Source organism: Telmatherina bonti, assembly GCF_933228915.1.
Source record: "Telmatherina bonti genome assembly, chromosome: 20".
Classification (NCBI taxonomy): domain Eukaryota; kingdom Metazoa; phylum Chordata; class Actinopteri; order Atheriniformes; family Telmatherinidae; genus Telmatherina; species Telmatherina bonti.
In genome coordinates this window covers 30,483,092-30,504,442 of record NC_136618.1, presented here as the reverse complement: position 1 = coordinate 30,504,442, position 21,351 = coordinate 30,483,092, and the positions used below count along the sequence as shown (strand labels likewise).

Genomic DNA, 21,351 nt, shown 5'->3' with positions numbered 1-21,351 from the left:
ACAAATCTACTAAATGAACCCAGGTGAACTAAATCAACAGGAAATATATAAAGCTAAACAAGAACTAAACAGGAAAAACTACAAAATAAAACAGGAAACCTGAAACTAAAGCACAAGGAGTCCAAACCCTGACAAAGTCACCATTAGATGTGACGTACGTAGTGTTTTAATGATGTTTTTGGTTGCTACAGTTCTGCAGAAAGTCAGTGATCCATGTTCTTGGTCTTCCTCTGGGGTGTCCTCGGAGAAAACGTGACATGTGCTTGTTGTGGAGTGGTATTAGGTGTCAGAGATGTGATGGCAGACGTATTGTTGAGGATCATGTTCTGCTTGTCTCTGAATAAAGAGCCTGAGCCAAACATCCTTAACCCCCCCCACTGTGGGTGACCTTAAAGGCTTCAGTAAAACAGCAGATTGTAACGGATATGGTGGAAGCCGCCGTCATTTCCAGCCTGAGCTGAGCAGCTATGAAGGAACTGAGCTCATGCAACAGCTGAGTCATTTTCTCATCTCAGCATACGCACGCCGGACGCTTCTGTCCAGCTACAGGCTGCCGTAGCTTTAAAAAAAACGTGTTTTTCTTCTGGTTATAAGTTTAAAATGATGCTGCATGCAGGAAGTAGCAGGAACAGATTTATGAGTTTGAGTATTTCATTTCACATTTTTGTGCAACAATGAGAGGAAATGATGTCGAGGACGTTGTCGGGACTGGGGAGGTTAGCAAAGTCAGAGCTGCTGGTTCAGGAATGAATGAGATCTTTCAGATTTAGGTCAAATAATAAGATTTAATGAAACAAAAGGATCACAAAACGGAAAAGAAGCAGACCAGATGTTTAAAAGGCGGGTTGCCATGTCCAGTCCTTGAGATCCTACAGCGTGTGGATGCATCCCTTCTGCAACACGCCTGATTCCTATGAATGGCTCGTCACCAGACCATCGCAGAGCCTCCTCCTCCGTTTGCAAAGAAAACTGGAACTTTCTGCTCCTTCCTGACACCTATATGCTAGGGCTGCTCGATTATGACAAAATTTATAATCACGATTATTTTGACTGAAATTGAGATCATGATTATTTACCACGATTATCCAGTATTTTTAAACAACGCTGCGCGTCGTGGTGTTCTAGACTCCGTGTCGGGCATTATAACTGTCTAATGCACGGTTCCGAGTTGTTTAATCCGCTTTTACCGCTTATATAGGAACTATTTTACGTCGATGTACGTTTTATGCCAAACAACCGCTGTCAGGCTGCAGCGCGTTTCTCTCATTCACCTGTTAAAAGACGGCTGATCTGAACCAGCTGGTTAACGTGTTGCTATGGTAACGCCCCGTAACGGAGGGATATTACAGTGTTTAACTCGCTGAACTATGTAAAGGAAAATAATGCAGCCATTTGTCAGTGACAATGGTATAAACTATGTTTAGGTGAACTTCCACAACCTACTGCAGTTATTCTACATTGACCTGCAGCCGGAGCCGACTGAGACTGGCCGATTAATCGCCCAGCCCTGCTACAAACCCCTTCATTAAAAAGCATGTGTGTGATATGATGTCAGCCCCTCCTGCCATGATGCTGAGAGCTGCACACCTGCACATTAAACATATTAATCCCTTTAACATGCGTTATAATGGCGGCTAAAGAAAAAAGTCATGATGTATTACAAAACCGTCCTAACTTTGGACTTCTTGGTGCTGCAGGTTTTAGGTGTTGTCCTGCTGCAACACGCCTGACTCAGGTGGTTTCATGACAGGCTGGTGCTGAACTTGACAACAAGCTGTTTGATTTGAATCAGGTGTGTTGCTGCAGGGAAACATTTATAAAGCTACGTTGTAGCTACAGCTGCTGTAGGCAGACTGACGGCAACATGGCAGCCGGTGTGCTCCTCTCGGACCACCAAAACCGTCTTACTTCAGCGATGCCGACTCTGGAGGCAAAGAGGATGAACATGAAGACCGGTGACTGAACTGCCGAGCTTCTGGACCAACCTGTTTCTCCACCCGAGCCACTGTCGCCACTGAAAACCAGCAGGACACTGGTCCCAGAGGTCCAGAGTTTGTGATCCTGGACCTGTGTAACTGGTTTAATACTACATGTGGCCAGCAGGGGGCAGCACAGTGTTAATATTACACTTTCTGCTTCAGGAGAGGAAACTCAGTGGGCAAAGGAGTGGGAGTGTAAACATTGTTGGATTTTTAACTCTGCACATTCTAGCTTCTGATAAAGGTTATAATTGGTCTGACTGGAACCATTACAGGTGTATGGTACTTAAAACACTGCTGTGGGACCCCGTGTTTCCTTATAAAATAAATAAAAGGTAAAGAAGTGTGATGTTGTCTTGAGATCATGGAGAAGTTATAAAACAGGTTAAAAAAAAGTTGTTTTAACAAAAGGTGATGTCTTTATTTTAACAACAGCACTTTTCTTCTGGCCAGTGGTGTCAAACATATGGACCAGGGCCCTAGACCGGTCTGCCAGGTGGTCCAGTCTGGCATGGGATCAATTGAATAAATGTGAGCATTTAAAGCTGTCTACTTTTTAAACTAAAAGTACCTTTTAATTGCTAATTTTTCCATTAAAACTTGTATTTTTTATGTTTAATTATGATGTATGTGGAAGGCAGGGTGATAATTTAATACATTTTAAATAGATGTAACTACAGTTTGTATTATGAGGCGAGTCCAGTCAGATGGTGAGAATTACTACACAGTTGCACTCAAATGTACTTCTTTGTGATAAAACAAAGTATGTAATTTGTGAGCTTTAGTCATTTCTTATGTTATTGTGCTGTTTGTTACTGGTCCTGGTCCACATGAGATTAAACTGGGCTGGCCTGTGAAGTGAAAATGGTTTGACACTGCTGTTGTCAAAAACATGACGTTTTTAGTGAGGATCAATCTGTCCTGGTTTATACTGCTTTAGCTCTGCACATCGCCCTTTCAGACATTGTATGTGATGTTTTTCACAACAATCTGCAGGGAAAATGTCACAGTTTCACAGTCCAGCAACAATAGTTTTCTGTTTCAGTCAAAAAAGTTTGTATTTAACCATTATAGCAGTTTTAGCTTCTGTTTGCTTTATTTAACATGTTTACGATGAGAATTTAATCAGTACAGAGCAGTAAAAGTTCATATTTATTGATTATTAGTTACTTCAGTAGTTTCCAGTTATATGTTTTTTTTTTATATCCTGCTATATATATATTATACCATATCAGTGACAATTCTAGTCTATACTACGGTCTTTTAGCAGACGCTTTTTATCCAAAGCGACTTACATACACACTCATACCATGATAGGCACATTGGGGGGCAGCTTAGGGTTCAGTGTCTTGCCCAAGGTCACTTCGGCACATAGTCGGGGGAACTTCCCAGTTACAAGCCAACTGCTCTTCCTCCTGCGCTACAGCCGCCCTAATACCAACTAGCGGCATTATTTTTGTATATTTGCAGTTTGGTGAGTTAAATCACTGTAAAATCACTCTGTTACGGGCATCGTCATAGCAACGCCTTCATCAGCTGGTTCAGATCAGCTGCTTTTGACAGGTGAAACGCGCTGTAGCTTGACGTTTGGTTAGCATAAAAAGTAGATCAAAGCCAGCATGAAGTATTTCCTATACTGTAGCATATTTAGCAAGTTCTGTCAAAAGAAAAAAAACAATTTTATAAATTGTTTGCAGTGTGTGACCATGGGTTAGGGTACTTTGCGGAGGAACACCACTCCACTGCACGTCGTACGTTATAACCGTCTAATGCACGGATCCGAGTTGTTTAATCCGTACTTAACTGAATTAGTTGAATTTAGGTAACATTAACTCAATGAATGTACTTCTTAATTTGTCCATTTATATATATATTTATTTTATTTTATTTTCGGTCTGTCATATCTAGAAAAAAGGAAGCGACGGGGTGAAAATGAGGGGCTGTTTAGGAGGGAACATGAACAGAAAGTGCAGGGAGACCCGTGGCTTTAACCAGACTGAATCATCTGCTTTAGTTTGAAAAGCAAACATGTCCGTAAGGAGGAAGAGCTAATCTGTGTCCTTCAGTCTTCCTGGAAGCCGGACTCATCTGATCACCCCTGAAGAATCAATCAATACTTCTATTTTGAGATAAGAAATCTGAGCCTGCAGGGAAAAGTTCCATCACTTCAGTTCTTGTTCGTCATCCAGATCAATGGATTCTGCATTTACACGCTACTCTGATGCACAACTTCCATTAAGCCTTCAATTTCTACATTGATGTATTGAGATGAGAGTTGCTTGTACGTCACAGAAACAAACAATTCAATTCAATTCAACTTTATTTATATAGCGTCAAATCACGGCAATGCCATCTCAAGACGCTTTACAGACAGAGGGGAAAACATAATGAAGGCCAATTCATAACAGCCTATATAAGGAAACCAACAGATTGAGTTGAGTCCAACTCAATCTCCAATCCTGAGCAAGCACACTGGCGACAGTGGGAAGGAAAAAACTCCCTTTTAACAGGAAGGAAACCTCCGGCAGAACCCGGCTCAGGACAGGCAGCCATCTGCCTCTGCTGTGTGGGGGGAAGAGGACAGAAAGACAACAGACAACAGGAACTGCTACTCCCGGCCAGGGAGACCTGCTGAGACAGGAGACATACATGTTAATGAGTATAAGAGAGAGAGAAAGAAGCTCAGTGTATCAGGAAATGTCCCTCAGCAGTCTAAACCTATAGCAGCATAACTAAGGGATGCTAACCATCCCTAGCTATAGGACTTATCAAAAAGATAAGTCTTCAGCCTAGTCTTAAAGGTGGGGAGGGTGTCTGCTTCCCTAACACTAACATCAACAAACATCTTATCTCGATACATCAATGTAGAAATTGATCTGGTTGTTTGTGGAGATAAGGGGGCAGAAATGTTTGTTTCCCCACAGCGCTGACTGTCTGAAACAGAAATAACATCCAGCTGCTTGTTATGACTCTGTAACACACGGTTAATGTATTTCTGCACAGTGAATACAACGTCTGTCTGACTGGAAATGAAATGGAAAACATAAAACACAATGCTTTTGGACTGAAGGTGATGCATTAGGGAGGCTGCTGTAGAGCAGTGCGTACAGCTGTTATGGGCTTCATGTAACAGTCGGGTTGACAGCAAGTCCACCAGAGCCTGTTCAGATGCTTCCTGCATCATAATAATACATTTATATCCGTTAAATATCTAGTCCATCTGCTTCCATGCTCCAGAAATACCTCTAGCTGTCATAAAAAACCTTGTATTGATCAGCTCCTATGACTTTTGCTCTCACTAAAATACAGGCATGAGAAAATAAAACTGAATATGTTATTCTGATGGCTTTTACTTTGTGCCTGTCGTACCTCATTCAAACCATCAATAATAATAATAATAATAATAATAATGATATTGATAATAATAATAATAAATGATTAATTTTCTTTATCATTCACTGTAAAGAAAATCTCAAGTTAAAAACAAGAGAAACATTCAAACATAATTTCATAGCAAATGCACTAAAATGATATAGAAGCCTTAAATAACTAAAAAATAAACAGTTCCAGGTGCTCTTGAAACAGTCGCCCTGTCCGAAGTTCCTCAGCCATGGAGCAGTAGTCTGCAAGGACCTGCCCCATTGTTGTGAGTCTGGTCCTGACTGGTGGTGTCTGTCAGGTAACCTTGGCCATTCAGCTTGTACTCTATCCTCTGCTGGACAGGGAGCCAATAGAAGGACTGGAAAACAGGGGTGACATGGTCGCCTTTGCGCCTCCTCATCAGGACACATGACTTATGGATTTTAACCCTTTAAATGGCAGTTTTATTACTTCACTTATTGCATTATTAATGACAAAAATCACCAAAACGATTATTATTTTCCGTATAATAAAAGTAATAAAGATGGGTATTTAGTTGTGATTGGAGTCTTGGATAGGTCAAAGTTTAGCAACGTCTCTAGCTGTGCTTCCATTCCTGTTTTTCACAATATAAAAGCAATACTTGTCAGTTTCGACAAACTATAGTTTAATTTACAAGTGTTTCCATTTAATTGTATTTAGGACATAAGCCTCAGAATTGTGACAGTTGTGGCATATGCAGCCATGTAGCATTTTTTAGGGGTTTTGGTCTTGCTGTGGAGGATTTGCCAAAACTTTCCCAAGCCATTCTCTCTCATTTGCTTTTCTAATTCAATGTAAACCTCTGCATTTGGTTGTTTTCTCCATATCACGCCATTTTTAACGGAAATTAACTGAACGAATTACCCATCTGGGGACACGTGAATGTGAAAAAAGTGTTTCTATTTGACTTTTGAGATATACTTCTTCATGGAAACGGCCACAAAAAACTCATGAGAGCATAAAAATGTTTTAGTGATATTTAAGAGCTTTTTTTTTTTTAAATGAAGGTTTTTCCATTAGCATTTTTTTCTTGCAATATTTAGTTTTTGCACAATTCTAGATTCAATAGAAACGCAGCTACTGATTCGATTCCATTCTGATATTTTATGCAGTGGACATGCATGAAAAACTGCCAAACATCATACACGAATCATGTTTCTGATGCAACTTAAGATCTGCTCATAATGTCTTTTTTTCATTTTAATTCTTTACAGGCCTGTTTATTTACTTGACTTAATCAATTATTCATAAAAACATCAATTATTTTCTACATTTTACATCTTTTTGGTAGGTGGGGGCTTTTGTGGTGTTTATCTTTTCAAGGATTTGCTGGGAAATTTAATTGATAGGGGTTCAGATTTTTATGTATTGTCAGATACGCCCCTTGAACACTTTTTTCACCAAAAACACCCCATAACTTTTCATTAAACTGCATCTTTGTTACATAACATGTTCCTGTTTATTCAGCAGACCTCTGACCAGGGATGTCCAAACGTTTGCTCCTTAATTAGCTTTTTCAGTTCTTTGTAGTAATCCAGTTGAGTCTGAAGATTTTCTTTATGAAGTTATGTAATAAATTCCTTTGTCTTCCCCTGCATGTCTGGTGTTAATCCTAATATTCTGAAAAGCACCTCGAGAACCGCTTATCTCCCAGGATTTTATTAATTTTGTAAAATCTCCAACAAAAGAGACGCTGTCCTTGTGGGCTGGGTGTGCTGTGTGTGTTTGAGAAGCAGCCTGAGGATTTAACCTGCAGTTACATCAGCGCTCATCCAACGAGCTGTGAGAGAATGAGTACCATCTTTGTTTCCTTTCGCAGCTAAAACTGCCAGGACAGCTTTCCCAGCACGCAGGAAATGGTAGCTGCTTTAAATGGCCCCTCCACCATCATCTCTTCATGATGGGATTGATCTGGTCTAGATGCTGCTCCATGTTTGCAGCCACACCTACTTACTGGAGTGTTTTCAATGTGGAAGATGTAATTTTAAACTAAAGTTTAGTTATTATCCAGTTAGCTGCACAAAAAAAAATCCAACAAAAAAACACTGTAACCATATTCGCTGCCTCTAAAAATGGACTTTAAGAAATAAACATGAGGAAAAACCAAAAATAAAATTCATTTGATGTATTTTGTTTTTCCTAAAATTGTGATATTGTGCAATCAAATTGGCATTTCAAGGGTTGAAATAATTTAAATACTTACATACAGACCTAGCCTAGCCTCCTCCACGTCTCCCCGTAGAGACCAGAACGTAAACTAGCCTCCGCCATGTCTCCCTCTAGGGACCAGAACGTAAACTAGCCTCCTCCACGTCTCCCCGTAGAGACCAGAACGTAAACTAGCCTCCGCCATGTCTCCCTGTAGGGACCAGAACGTAAACTAGCCTCCTCCACGTCTCCCCGTAGAGACCAGAACGTAAACTAGCCTCCGCCATGTCTCCCTGTAGGGACCAGAACGTAAACTAGCCTCCTCCACGTCTCCCCGTAGAGACCAGAACGTAAACTAGCCTCCTCCACGTCTCCCCGTAGAGACCAGAACGTAAATTAGCCTCCTCCACGTCTCCCCGTAGAGACCAGAACGTAAACTAGCCTCCTCCACGTCTCCCCGTAGAGACCAGAACGTAAACTAGCCTCCGCCATGTCTCCCTGTAGGGACCAGAACGTAAACTAGCCTCCTCCATGTCTCCCTGTAGGGACCAGAACGTAAACTAGCCTCCGCCATGTCTCCCTGTAGGGACCAGAACGTAAACTAGCCTACTCCACGTCTCCCCGTAGAGACCAGAACGTAAACTAGCCTCCTCCACGTCTCCCTGTAGGGACCAGAACGTAAACTAGCCTCCTCCACGTCTCCCCGTAGAGACCAGAACGTAAACTAGCCTCCTCCACGTCTCCCCGTAGAGACCAGAACGTAAATTAGCCTCCTCCACGTCTCCCCGTAGAGACCAGAACGTAAACTAGCCTCCTCCACGTCTCCCCGTAGAGACCAGAACGTAAACTAGCCTCCGCCATGTCTCCCTGTAGGGACCAGAACGTAAACTAGCCTCCTCCATGTCTCCCTGTAGGGACCAGAACGTAAACTAGCCTCCGCCATGTCTCCCTGTAGGGACCAGAACGTAAACTAGCCTACTCCACGTCTCCCCGTAGAGACCAGAACGTAAACTAGCCTCCTCCACGTCTCCCCGTAGAGACCAGAACGTAAACTAGCCTCTGCCATGTCTCCCCGTAGAGACCAGAACGTAAACTAGCCTCTGCCATGTCTCCCTGTAGGGACCAGAACGTAAACTAGCCTCCGCCATGTCTCCCTGTAAGGACCAGAACGTAAACTAGCCTCCGCCATGTCTCCCTGTAGGGACCAGAACGTAAACTAGCCTCCACCATGTCTCCCTGTAGGGACCAGAACGTAAACTAGCCTCCGCCATGTCTCCCTGTAGGGACCAGAACGTAAACTAGCCTCCACCATGTCTCCCCACAGGGACCAGAACGTAACCTAACCTCCTACACGTCTCCCCGTAGGGACCAGAACATAACCTAGCCTCCTCCACATCTCATCATTGGGACCAGAACGTGACATAGCCTTCTCCACGTCTCTCCGTAGGAACAGGAATGTAACCTAGCCTCCTCCAGGTCCCGCCTTAGGGACCATAACGTAACATAGCCTCCTCCACGTCTCCTCGTTGGGACCAGAACATAACCTAACCTCCTCCACATCTCATCATTGGGACCAGAAAGTGACATAGCCTTCTCCATGTCTCTCCGTAGGAACAGGAATGTAACCTAGCCTCCTCCAGGTCCCGCCTTAGGGACCATAACGTAACATAGCCTCCTCCACGTCTCCTCGTTGGGACCAGAACGTAACCTAGCCTCCTCCACGTCTATCAGTAGGGACCAGAATGTAACCTAGCCTCCTCCATGTTGTCCCGTAGGTACCAGAACGTAACATAGGCCCCTCAACGTCTCCCCACAGCGACCAGAACGTAACCTAACCTCCTACACGTCTCCCCGTAGCAACCAGAACGTAACCTAACCTCCTACACGTCTCCCCGTAGCAACCAGAACGTAACCTAACCTCCTACACGTCTCCCCGTAGCAACCAGAACGTAACCTAACCTCCTGCACGTCTCCCCGTAGGGACCCTAGCCTCCTCCACGCCCCCCTGTAGGGACCAGAACTTAACATAGCCTCCTACACGTCTCCCCGTAGGGACCAGAACGTAAGCTAGCCTCCTACACGTCTGCCAGTAGGGACCAGAATGTAACCTAGCCTCCTCCATGTTGTCCCGTAGGTTTCAGAACGTAACATAGGCTCCTCCACGTCTCCCCACAGCGACCAGAACGTAACCTAACCTCCTCCACATCTCCCCACAGGGACCAGAACGTAAGCTAGCCTCCTACAGGTCTCCCCACAGCGACCAGAACGTAAGCTAGCCTCCTACACGTCTCCCCACAGCGACCAGAACGTAAGCTAGCCTCCTACACGTCTCCCTGTAGGGACAAGAACGTAACCTAGCCTCCTACACATCTCCTCGTAGGGACCCTAGCCTCCTCCACGCCCCCCTGTAGGGACCAGAACGTAACCTAGCCTCCTACACATCTCCTCGTAGGGACCCTAGCCTCCTCCACGCCCCCCTGTAGGGACCAGAACTTAACATAGCCTCCTCCACGTCTCCCCATAGGGAACACAACTTAACCTAACCCTCTCCACGTCTCCCCACAGCGACCAGAACGTAACCTAGTCTCCTACACATCTCCCTGTAGGGACAAGAACGTAACCTAGCCTCCTCCAGGTCCCGCCTTAGGGACCATAACGTAACATAGCCTCCTCCACGTCTCCTCGTTGGGACCAGAACATAACCTGACCTCCTCCACATCTCATCATTGGGACCAGAAAGTGACATAGCCTTCTCCATGTCGCTCCGTAGGAACAGGAATGTAACCTAGCCTCCTCCAGGTCCCGCCTTAGGGACCATAACGTAACATAGCCTCCTCCACGTCTCCTCGTTGGGACCAGAACGTAACCTAGCCTCCTCCACGTCTATCAGTAGGGACCAGAATGTAACCTAGCCTCCTCCATGTTGTCCCGTAGGTACCAGAACGTAACATAGGCCCCTCAACGTCTCCCCACAGCGACCAGAACGTAACCTAACCTCCTACACGTCTCCCCGTAGCAACCAGAACGTAACCTAACCTCCTACACGTCTCCCCGTAGCAACCAGAACGTAACCTAACCTCCTGCACGTCTCCCCGTAGGGACCCTAGCCTCCTCCACGCCCCCCTGTAGGGACCAGAACTTAACATAGCCTCCTACACGTCTCCCCGTAGGGACCAGAACGTAAGCTAGCCTCCTACACGTCTGCCAGTAGGGACCAGAATGTAACCTAGCCTCCTCCATGTTGTCCCGTAGGTTTCAGAACGTAACATAGGCTCCTCCACGTCTCCCCACAGCGACCAGAACGTAACCTAACCTCCTCCACATCTCCCCACAGGGACCAGAACGTAAGCTAGCCTCCTACAGGTCTCCCCACAGCGACCAGAACGTAAGCTAGCCTCCTACACGTCTCCCCACAGCGACCAGAACGTAAGCTAGCCTCCTACACGTCTCCCTGTAGGGACAAGAACGTAACCTAGCCTCCTACACATCTCCTCGTAGGGACCCTAGCCTCCTCCACGCCCCCCTGTAGGGACCAGAACGTAACCTAGCCTCCTACACATCTCCTCGTAGGGACCCTAGCCTCCTCCACGCCCCCCTGTAGGGACCAGAACTTAACATAGCCTCCTCCACGTCTCCCCATAGGGAACACAACTTAACCTAACCCTCTCCACGTCTCCCCACAGCGACCAGAACGTAACCTAGTCTCCTACACATCTCCCTGTAGGGACAAGAACGTAACCTAGCCTCCTCCAGGTCCCGCCTTAGGGACCATAACGTAACATAGCCTCCTCCACGTCTCCTCGTTGGGACCAGAACATAACCTAACCTCCTCCACATCTCATCATTGGGACCAGAAAGTGACATAGCCTTCTCCATGTCTCTCCGTAGGAACAGGAATGTAACCTAGCCTCCTCCAGGTCCCGCCTTAGGGACCATAACGTAACATAGCCTCCTCCACGTCTCCTCGTTGGGACCAGAACGTAACCTAGCCTCCTCCACGTCTATCAGTAGGGACCAGAATGTAACCTAGCCTCCTCCATGTTGTCCCGTAGGTACCAGAACGTAACATAGGCCCCTCAACGTCTCCCCACAGCGACCAGAACGTAACCTAACCTCCTACACGTCTCCCCGTAGCAACCAGAACGTAACCTAACCTCCTACACGTCTCCCCGTAGGGACCAGAACGTAACCTAACCTCCTACACGTCTCCCCGTAGCAACCAGAACGTAACCTAACCTCCTACACGTCTCCCCGTAGGGACCCTAGCCTCCTCCACGCCCCCCTGTAGGGACCAGAACTTAACATAGCCTCCTACACGTCTCCCCGTAGGGACCAGAACGTAAGCTAGCCTCCTACACGTCTGCCAGTAGGGACCAGAATGTAACCTAGCCTCCTCCATGTTGTCCCGTAGGTTTCAGAACGTAACATAGGCTCCTCCACGTCTCCCCACAGCGACCAGAACGTAACCTAACCTCCTCCACATCTCCCCACAGGGACCAGAACGTAAGCTAGCCTCCTACAGGTCTCCCCACAGCGACCAGAACGTAACCTAACCTCCTACACGTCTCCCCACAGCGACCAGAACGTAAGCTAGCCTCCTACACGTCTCCCTGTAGGGACCAGAACGTAACCTAGCCTCCTACACATCTCCTCGTAGGGACCCTAGCCTCCTCCACGCCCCCCTGTAGGGACCAGAACTTAACATAGCCTCCTCCACGTCTCCCCATAGGGAACACAACTTAACCTAACTCTCTCCACGTCTCCCCACAGCGACCAGAACGTAACCTAGTCTCCTACACATCTCCCTGTAGGGACAAGAACGTAACCTAGCCTCCTCCATGTCTCCCCATAGGGACCAGAACGTAACCCAGCCTCCTACACGTCTCCCCGTAGGAACCAGAACGTAACCTAGCCTTCCCCACGTCTGCCGGTAGGAACCAGAACGTAACATAGCCTCATCCACGTCTCTCCGTAGGGACCAGAATGTAACCTAGCTTCCTCTACTTCAACTTTCCAAGTCTGAAAAGGGTGAAAAGTGACTGATTTGTGCAAACACACGCTGATAAGTTAATGTGTTTGGTTAAGGCTGAAATGAAGTGCAGGAATCTGTGTGTGGAAATGTTCCAGCTCTGGACTTTCTCCTCCCTTCAAACCAGAGCCGGCGTTTCCCAACGGTTTCCGTTCAGCGAGGTAGAGTGACATTCCCGTATAGAAAGCTCTTCCCTCAGGCATGAAGCAGCCATTAATCTGCCCTCACACACTGATGGACTCAAATTCATGTCATGTTTTTCTGCAAGTGTTTGTGTGTACTGCCCCCACTGGGCGGGGCAGTCCCACGCTTCCTTATTTGGCTAGTTGTTGCGGTGGGGGTTAGGGTCACATGGGTGGACAGCTGAATTGTAGCGACTGGAACAAAAACTTAGAAGAAACGTTCAGCATCTGGCCGGCAGAGTTAAGTACACAACGGCAGCAAGTCTGTAGGAGGAAAGGCAAACAACTCGAGCAAGAAAGGAGAGGGCAGGGGAGGAGAAAGAAGTAGGAGAACAGAGGGAGGAGAAAGGAGGGGAGAGGAGTGTGATAAACAGGAGACAGAGGGAGGAAGCACATGGTGTAAAAATGCCCACTAACTTCACCGTGATCCCTGTGAAGGACAACGCCAGGAAGGGAAAAGAGGGGGATGAGGACGAGGATGTGGATGACAACAATGCGCTGAAAGAAGAAGGCGAACCCACAGGTGAGATTAGATGTTTTCACTTCCACCTGACGGAGGATTAAAGACTAAATTAGTTTTTCTCTTGTCAAATGAGACTCAAACACGCCGTCTTTTTCTGGAAAGTTCCAGACGGTCCAATGCACATTGATAATTTGGCTTTGCTGCAGGAGTTGCTGCTGCCTTTATGTTAGACTGAAAAGGAAACACTTTCAGAGTTTCCTTTTTGCTCCAAATCTTCATTTTTTAAAATTTTATCTTCGTCCACAAGATAAAGTTTAAAGGGGGGGGGGGTGTGTTTGTTGACTGGGTTTTATCTGGTCTCTCTTACCAACCAGTTTGTTTTTCTGCTGGGCTTATCTCTCCTATCTCTAGCCATGTTTATGCACATTTAAAGTAATGGCCTGGTGAGCATCTGACTGATGACATCTGCCAGTTTCTTGAAGCACTTGCGGCTCCGTAATAATGAGGCGTTTTAATATGAGGAAATAAAAAGGATTCTGCTTATAATCAAGTGAAATAAACTACCAGTGCTGGAAGGTAATAAAAACACTTTGATTGCCTCAAACATAACATTTCTAGACTTTCTAGTCTTACTAAGAAAAAGAAAAACCTCAGAAGTCGGCTCTCAATGCTTCTTCCAGTCTTTCTTTCTCACTTTGAGAAAATACCTTAAAAAAAACAAGTTTTTACAGGATTTAGAATTTAGTAACTAAGTAAGAAATAAAATAATGGAATAATAATCACCCACATTACCTAATTTACCACTCTAAAAAATAGATCAAAAGACCTTTTGGCAGGATTTAAAGTTGGAAGACCTCATGGAGGTCTACATGATGTCTGGACTCAAGCAGGCAGATGTTAGCAGACCTTTAACATGAATGTAATAGTCAGAAATGTAGCAGATGAAAGCAGACCAGCATTGGGATAACTTTGACTGGCTGATGTGGGGACCTACTTTCCTGCCAGTCTTACAAACAGCCTGGATCAATGAGACAATATGTATATCATGTCAGAACAAAGCGCTCCTCCTCCTGTTATCAGCTGGACATAAACATAAACTTATTTAGAACTGAATGTTCTGTTTTCCAGAACATTCAGCCTATTCAGGTCACAGAGTGCATATTTAACAAACTTCCCTCCAACACTCAATGTTTTTCTTGACTCGTTCTTCGTTAAGTTGCTAGTTTTACGGCGCTGTGCACGGTGCTGAGAGCACTGCTTTCCTGCTGTGGAGCTGCAATTACGGCTGCGTGCTGGGTAGGATTTTACAGACTGGGAGAGAGAATGCTTTAGTTGTGCTACTGCCTGTGCACATGCAAACCATTTGCAAAGAAGTTGGGTTTGGGTTAGTAGTGATAGCAGTAGGCCACACACTTCTTGGGAATACACAAAATGATTTCTTATAACCCCACAGTTTGAGCCGATACTTTTAGAAGCAAGATGGTCTCTTTTGCGATATGACTTTTTTTTGCTATAAATCACAATAAAATCTGAAAACTGGATATTTGTTTAAACTGTTTTACTTTATCTAACGATAGCTGCACACATGAAGCTTGAAGACAGTGTGTTTGTCTTGGGAGTAGCCATGAGAGTGTAAATGCTGAGCTTATGTCAGGGAGGACCGAGTCAAGCAGGAGTCACTGGTATTGATTATCCTGCTGGCCTGCTTCCCGTTGGCTGAGTGGGGGGAGGTGAGACCCCACCCCCATCCTGTAATTTAACAGGCTCCAGTTTTTTCTCATTGACCCATGAATTTCCTCTTTGTTCTCCTAATTATTTACAGCCATGTAAAAAATAAAGTCCACCCTTATTCATTGCTAAGGTTCAAATTTGAAGACATAAAATAAAGAGTAAAAAGAGTATTGGATCGTTGCCTTAAACTGACATAAATACCATGAATTTGGTATTTAACAAATATTAACCCATAATTATGAAGCACTGGTTATATAATGTTTGAGGTATCAGATGGATTTTTGATTTCTTGATCATAGCCACAGCTAACACAGATTACATAGCTAACATGGCTAACACAGATTATGCAGCTAACACAGATTACGCAGCTAACACAGGTAACACAACTAATACAGATTATGCAGCTAACATGGCTAACACACCTAACACAGATTATGCAGCTAACACAGATTACGCAGCTAACACAGGTAACACAACTAATACAGATTATGCAGCTAACATGGCTAACACACCTAACACAGATTATGCAGCTACCACAGATTACACAGCTAACATGGCTAACACAACTAACACAGATTATGCAGATAACACAGATTACACAGCTAACACAGATTACACAGCTAACACAGGTAACTCAACTAACACAGATTATGCAGCTAACACAGATTGTACAGCTAACACAGATTACACAGCTAACCCTGATTACACAGCTAACACAGGTAATACAGGTAACACAGATTATGCAGCTAACACAGATTACACAGCTAACACAGGTAACACAACTAATACAGAATATGCAGCTAACACAGATTACACAGCTAACATAGGTAATACAGGTAACACAGATTATGCAGCTAACACAGATTACACAGCTAACACAGGTAACACAACTAATACAGATTACACAGCTAACATAGGTAACACAGATTGCACAGCTAACCCAGATTACACAGTTAACACAGGTAATACAGGTAACACAGATTATGCAGCTAACACAGATTACACAGCTAACACAGGTAACACAACTAATACAGAATATGCAGCTAACACAGATTACACAGCTAACATAGGTAACCCAGCTAACACAGATTACATAGGTAACACAGATTACACAGTTAACACAGCTAACACAGGTAACACAGATTATGCAGCTAACACAGATTACACAGCTAACACAGGTAACACAACTAATACAGAATATGCAGCTAACACAGATTACACAGCTAACATAGGTAACCCAGCTAACACAGATTACATAGGTAACACAGATTACACAGTTAACACAGCTAACACAGGTAACACAGATTGCACAGCTAACCCAGATTACACAGCTAACACAGGTAATACAGGTAACACAGATTATGCTGCTAACACAGGTAATACAGGTAACACAGATTATGCAGCTAACACAGGTAACACAACTAACACAGATTATGCAGCTAACACAGATTACACAGCTAACACATGCAATACGGCTAAAACAGATTACACTGCTAACACAGGTAACACGGGTAAACACAGCAAGGATTAACTAAAGGTCCAGATAAGTCTTTCAGGTACTGGTTCAGGTCTTTGCTGGATTTATTCCTCTTCCTTGCACATCCTACTGAGATTTGCCCCGTTTTCATCTTAAAGCTGCAGGAATCACATTGTTGCTGGAAAACCCTGCTTTATCTTTGATGTTGTTCATAGATACAACTAAAGAAATGAGAAGTTATTATGTGTCTTTGTGGCAGGCCTGCAGGAATAAAGCCTATGTTCACACTCCAAGCCTTAAATCTGACCTTATGTGATCCATATCTGATGCTCTTATGACAGTCTAAACACCACAAATTTTCAAATTCCTCACGAGGTTACTCTTAAATGTGCTTTTAAATCAGATACACAGATATGTAAGTTTTCTTTTTCAAATCAACTTCTCTCATAACGGTCATATCACATTTAATCCGACATGACCGACATCTGACAATTCTGCGCCGGAGAAGACAGAAAGCAGCGAAGGCCAAATGTAAACAGAATAATATTGTGTCATAAAGTTGTCGTCTTCAATTGTGTGTCAGCTTTGAAACTGGCAAGCACAGCATCCAGAGTTACCTCCGTAAACACAGCGATCATGCGTGCTTCTTCCTCTGAGCATCCAGCTTCACTTAAGGATCATCGCTGTTCAAACCGGGCTCTAATGGATGTTGCATAAAATCAGGGTGTCCAAAGTCGAGTCAGGTGTCAGGAGAAGGGATAAGTGGAAAACCTCCAGGATTGTGGCCCTCGAGGACCGGAGCTGGACGCCTCTGCATTCAATCATTATGTGGAACACAGCGAATAAAAAATGAAAAATTGGGCAATAAACCTTCAGAGTGAACATAGCCAAAGAGACTAAAGATCCCAAGACGTATTGACTTTACCAGTTCATTAGTTTCACGGGTCCAGACTCCACAAGACCTTCAGAAAGTCTATTTATCAATCAGTACTGTATATGATAATGATATGATCATATGTGCTGTTGTGACTGTGAAAAGACTTTTATTTAGTTTATATGGCAGCCTGGCCAGATGTGTCTCACTTCTCCTGCTACATAAAGTGTTCAGTTTGGACAGAACACAGTGTTTCTGAGTGGAATGAGCAGTCTTTGTGGGACTGGGTGGAGTGGGAGGAAGTGCAGGGAAAAACAGTTTTACATAATCAAAAACTATTCTGTGGGAGTTGATGGAGTCAGATTGAAAACCACTGAATATTACACCTCCACAATTTACATTATCAGTATCTGTTACTATACCAGTTCCTCCCTGTGTCCCAGTTACCCTGCACTGGTCTAATGTGTCGCAGAGAAACTGGCCTTGAAAATAAATGACAGTCTAGACGTTCTCACCAGATTATGGTTTCAGTAGAAAGAGTGAAGGATCTGTTCTATGTCTGCTGCTGAAGTGTAAACGGAGCAGGTATGTCTGCACCAGCTTGGTGTTTGCCTGTCCTGGTCATGTGCTTCCTGTTTGTTTCCAGGGCAGATCTGCTTCGGTTTAACGCTCTACATTTGGTTTCTTTCTTTCCCTTTTCACGTTAACTCTTCATTATCTGAATAGATTTGCTTTATTCTGTTTCCACTGCAGAGTTTCTAAATCCTGCTCCTTTAAAGACAGACGTACAAACCTTGTTCTGGTTTTCGCCTGGTCTCTTTGAGGTCTTTGGGAATGGTTTGGAAACTCCGTCTTTGTTTTTTATACTTCAGCTTGACTGCACCCTGCATTGTTGCACAACTTTCAGCTGCATATCACTTCATATTCACCTCACAAAGCAGCATAAACCTGAAATAATTCATGGTTGTGTGTTGTTTTAAATGTCTTCAGAGTTGAAGGTGTTGTTGATTAGATTAAAAGGTTGTTGCTGATGACTGACCTCGGAAATCCAGACATTTACCCACAGAGAGCTGCTTCCAGTGTATTTCTATAGAAAAGATATTTAATCTGAGAGGATGTTTTGTTGTATTCTGTCTGCTCTGCGATGTGTTGATGGATGTGGGTTGTCAAGAAGAAATGGATGCAGGAAATGGCTGGACGGAGATAAAGGAATGCTGTGAGTGAAGTAATGAGACATGAAATGATTTAGAGTCCAGGGCTGCAGGCTAACGCTTTCCTTTAGTTATGCTACTAATAATAAGTTAAAAAAAATCTTGTTTATAGGTCAACTTACATGAACACTGCTAAACGTGAAAGCAGTCATTATAAAATAACACAAATGGTGAACATTGAGTAGAATAAAGTGAAAATAAACAGGCTCTGCAGGTGTAGTGAGGAGGTCAGAATCAGTCTGAACATGTGGCTTTTGAGTTGGGACTTGAGGATCTGGAGGGGGTGCAGTTAGTACGGTTCGGTTCTGCTAACGCTGATCTCAGTTGCGTTTCCATAGCCACACCCTGACCTTTTATGCCGAGTTCAAGCCAGGCTGTGAAAGATGCGTAGCAGTGTGATACTGTGATGTCATAGCTGTGTGATAACTTCCTGATTTATAGCCAAGAAAAACACAACACAAAGAGGAACGATGGACATTCAGCTGTTTGTCTTCTTTTTTGTTGGTAGGACTGGGAGTCCTCAGAAAGTAGGACAGATTGGATATTTTTGCACGTTTCCCAGTTTCCTTTTGTGGAAAAGCAAAGAAATGCAACCATCCTGTACCGTACGGAGCTTATGGTGGGAACGGAGCCAGTGAAGCTGGTTAAAGACGGGGCTGATGGTAGGAATGACGCAGGTCCGGATAAAAAGTGCACAGGGCCCTGGGCACAGAGTGTTCCAGGTGCCCCGTTCTACACCGAAACATTGTGGAAATTGTGAATTGTGAAACGACATTTCAACCTGTGATACCATTCGCAATATACTAGACACTGTGGTGTGACTATCTGGCTTTAATGTACATTTTGTTTCATGTCCAAACTGCTGGTGTTTGCCTTACGTGATCCTCACATGTGCCCCAAGAGGGCGTGGGCCCCTGGGCCTGTGCCCATAATGCCCATTGGATAATCTGGCTCGAAATGACGGAATGTTTTTTATCGGCATTGCAATGCGAACCTGGGTAATTCTGAAAGATGTACAAATGTTAAATAGATTTCAAAGCTGACAAAACAAAAGGTGGATCTCTGAATTTCGGTAGTGCAGCAACCCGACTGTGAGTGGTGTATACGACAGACACGATGGGTGGGCCTGAATGGGAACGTCTGCATTAAAAGCCACCATGTAGAGGTACTTGCGCGACTGTGGAAGATATACGACAGCTTTTCTGGTTCTAATTCTAATTTGTTTGTTTGGAAAGTTCGGTTTTCTTTTGGGACACGTGAACGTGCAACAAACTGCTGCAGATGAAACGGTCCACCTACAGACATCGGTCTCAGCTCGCTTCAAGTAAAGCAAATGCAGGAAGGCGACTACAACGCGGACTACAACGCCGTCTTCTTCCTTTTAGCTTTATGGCTCAGATTACACATTGACATGATTTAATTAGCAGTAATATACGAGCTAGATTAGCAGGAATCAATGATAATATTGCAGATACTCACGTTCCCATGGTGTTTTTGAGGCCCTGCACACGTGTGCTTGTCTTCAACTTAATGACATGCATCCATCTCCTCTCTGGCAAGATTCATCCATTTAGTTTCACCATCTCTGGCACGGCTTTGTTTGGCTTTTTCCTGATGCTGATATGGGAAGAAGTACACTTCACACAGCAGCTGTAACAAACGGTGTGTTGCTTTTAGATAATGTTGTGTTTTCAGCGTTTTAATTCAACAAATCCATCGCTAACTGTATTCTGCACAACACCTACAGTGGACGTATTTCTGACCTTGGCTTCAGAAACTGGGCTAAAATACAGATATTTGAGTGTGATGCATGACTAGTATGACCATTAACCATCTTACTGGAGACCAGTAACTGTAAGGCAAACTAGTGGGACTGAGGAATGAATTTAGTTTTAGACCAGAGGTTTTTGGGGTTGCAGTAGAGAGTCCGGCCCTCTCTGGCTGCTGCTTGTGTTTCCTGTTCAGTGATCTCATCCTGACCAGTTGCCTGTCCTCAATATGGTGTCACTGATAAGCTTTTAACCCACAATCATGCGCACGCTCAGCGGCTCTCTACTTTCACGCTATCTGACCCTTCTCTGTCAGCTGGAGCTGCATGAGGCCTCGAGGGTTCACATGGCTTTCATTTCAGTAATTTAACTTCTGACCGAGCAGCTGAGGCGTCTCAACAGATGTCTGGCAGAAGAATCCTCTTTTCCTCTGGACAGTCAGATGGAGGTTGATCTTCACATCCACCATTTCTGTGTGGATTTATCTGCCGTGGCTTCGGTCTACCAGTTATGAACAAACCAGCACCAATGTGGTCTGGATTTGCCTGTAATACCACATTAGACCACTAGATGGGACATGAGTTAGCGTACTGTCTGCTCTGACCTGGAGACAACAGAATAAGAGGAAACTTTTGTGTTTTTTTATTGAAACAAGAAAAAAGACTGGCTTAGTAAATAACCAATTCAAAGACATTTTGATACAATAAAAAAAAAACTGATCTTAATAGCCATCCAAAAAAAAAAAAAGAGGTTTAGGTTTGAAAATAATGTAGAAATTGAATCAATAAACAGTATAAGGCTAAAAACCTGTATAGGAAAAATAAATAAAATATTTATTTATTAAAAATAGCTAAACATTTATTATTGTATTTAAAAAAAAAAAAAGCTGTGAAATGCATTGATTCAAAACATGCTTTGTACATTTATAATCGCTTACGCACTTGGAATTTTTATTCAACCTTGTTCTTTGTTCGAAGAAGAGGAAACTAAGTTTAACTGCTAAACAGGCAACACAGCCGGGGAGATGAGAATCTAACAAAAACCACATTAATGACAACAGAGAGAAGAAAAAAACTCTAAGGAGTC

At 44.1% G+C, this 21,351-nt stretch overlaps 1 protein-coding gene across 3 annotated transcripts in view; it reads left to right on the top strand.

Moving 5' to 3' along the window:
* Positions 1 to 21,351, top strand: part of slc12a7b (solute carrier family 12 member 7b) — a 75,273-nt gene that overhangs the window by 8,401 nt on the left and 45,521 nt on the right. For 2 of the 3 annotated variants that reach the window (XM_079259748.1, XM_079259747.1), the window contains exon 1: positions 13,088 to 13,263. The exons of the other annotated variant lie outside the window; for it this stretch is intronic. In XM_079259748.1, coding sequence (XP_079115874.1) covers positions 13,146 to 13,263 — 118 coding nt within the window. In that variant the 5' untranslated portion in view covers positions 13,088 to 13,145. Of the gene's footprint in view, positions 1 to 13,087; positions 13,264 to 21,351 lie in introns of those variants that run through there. 3 annotated transcript variants of the gene reach the window in all.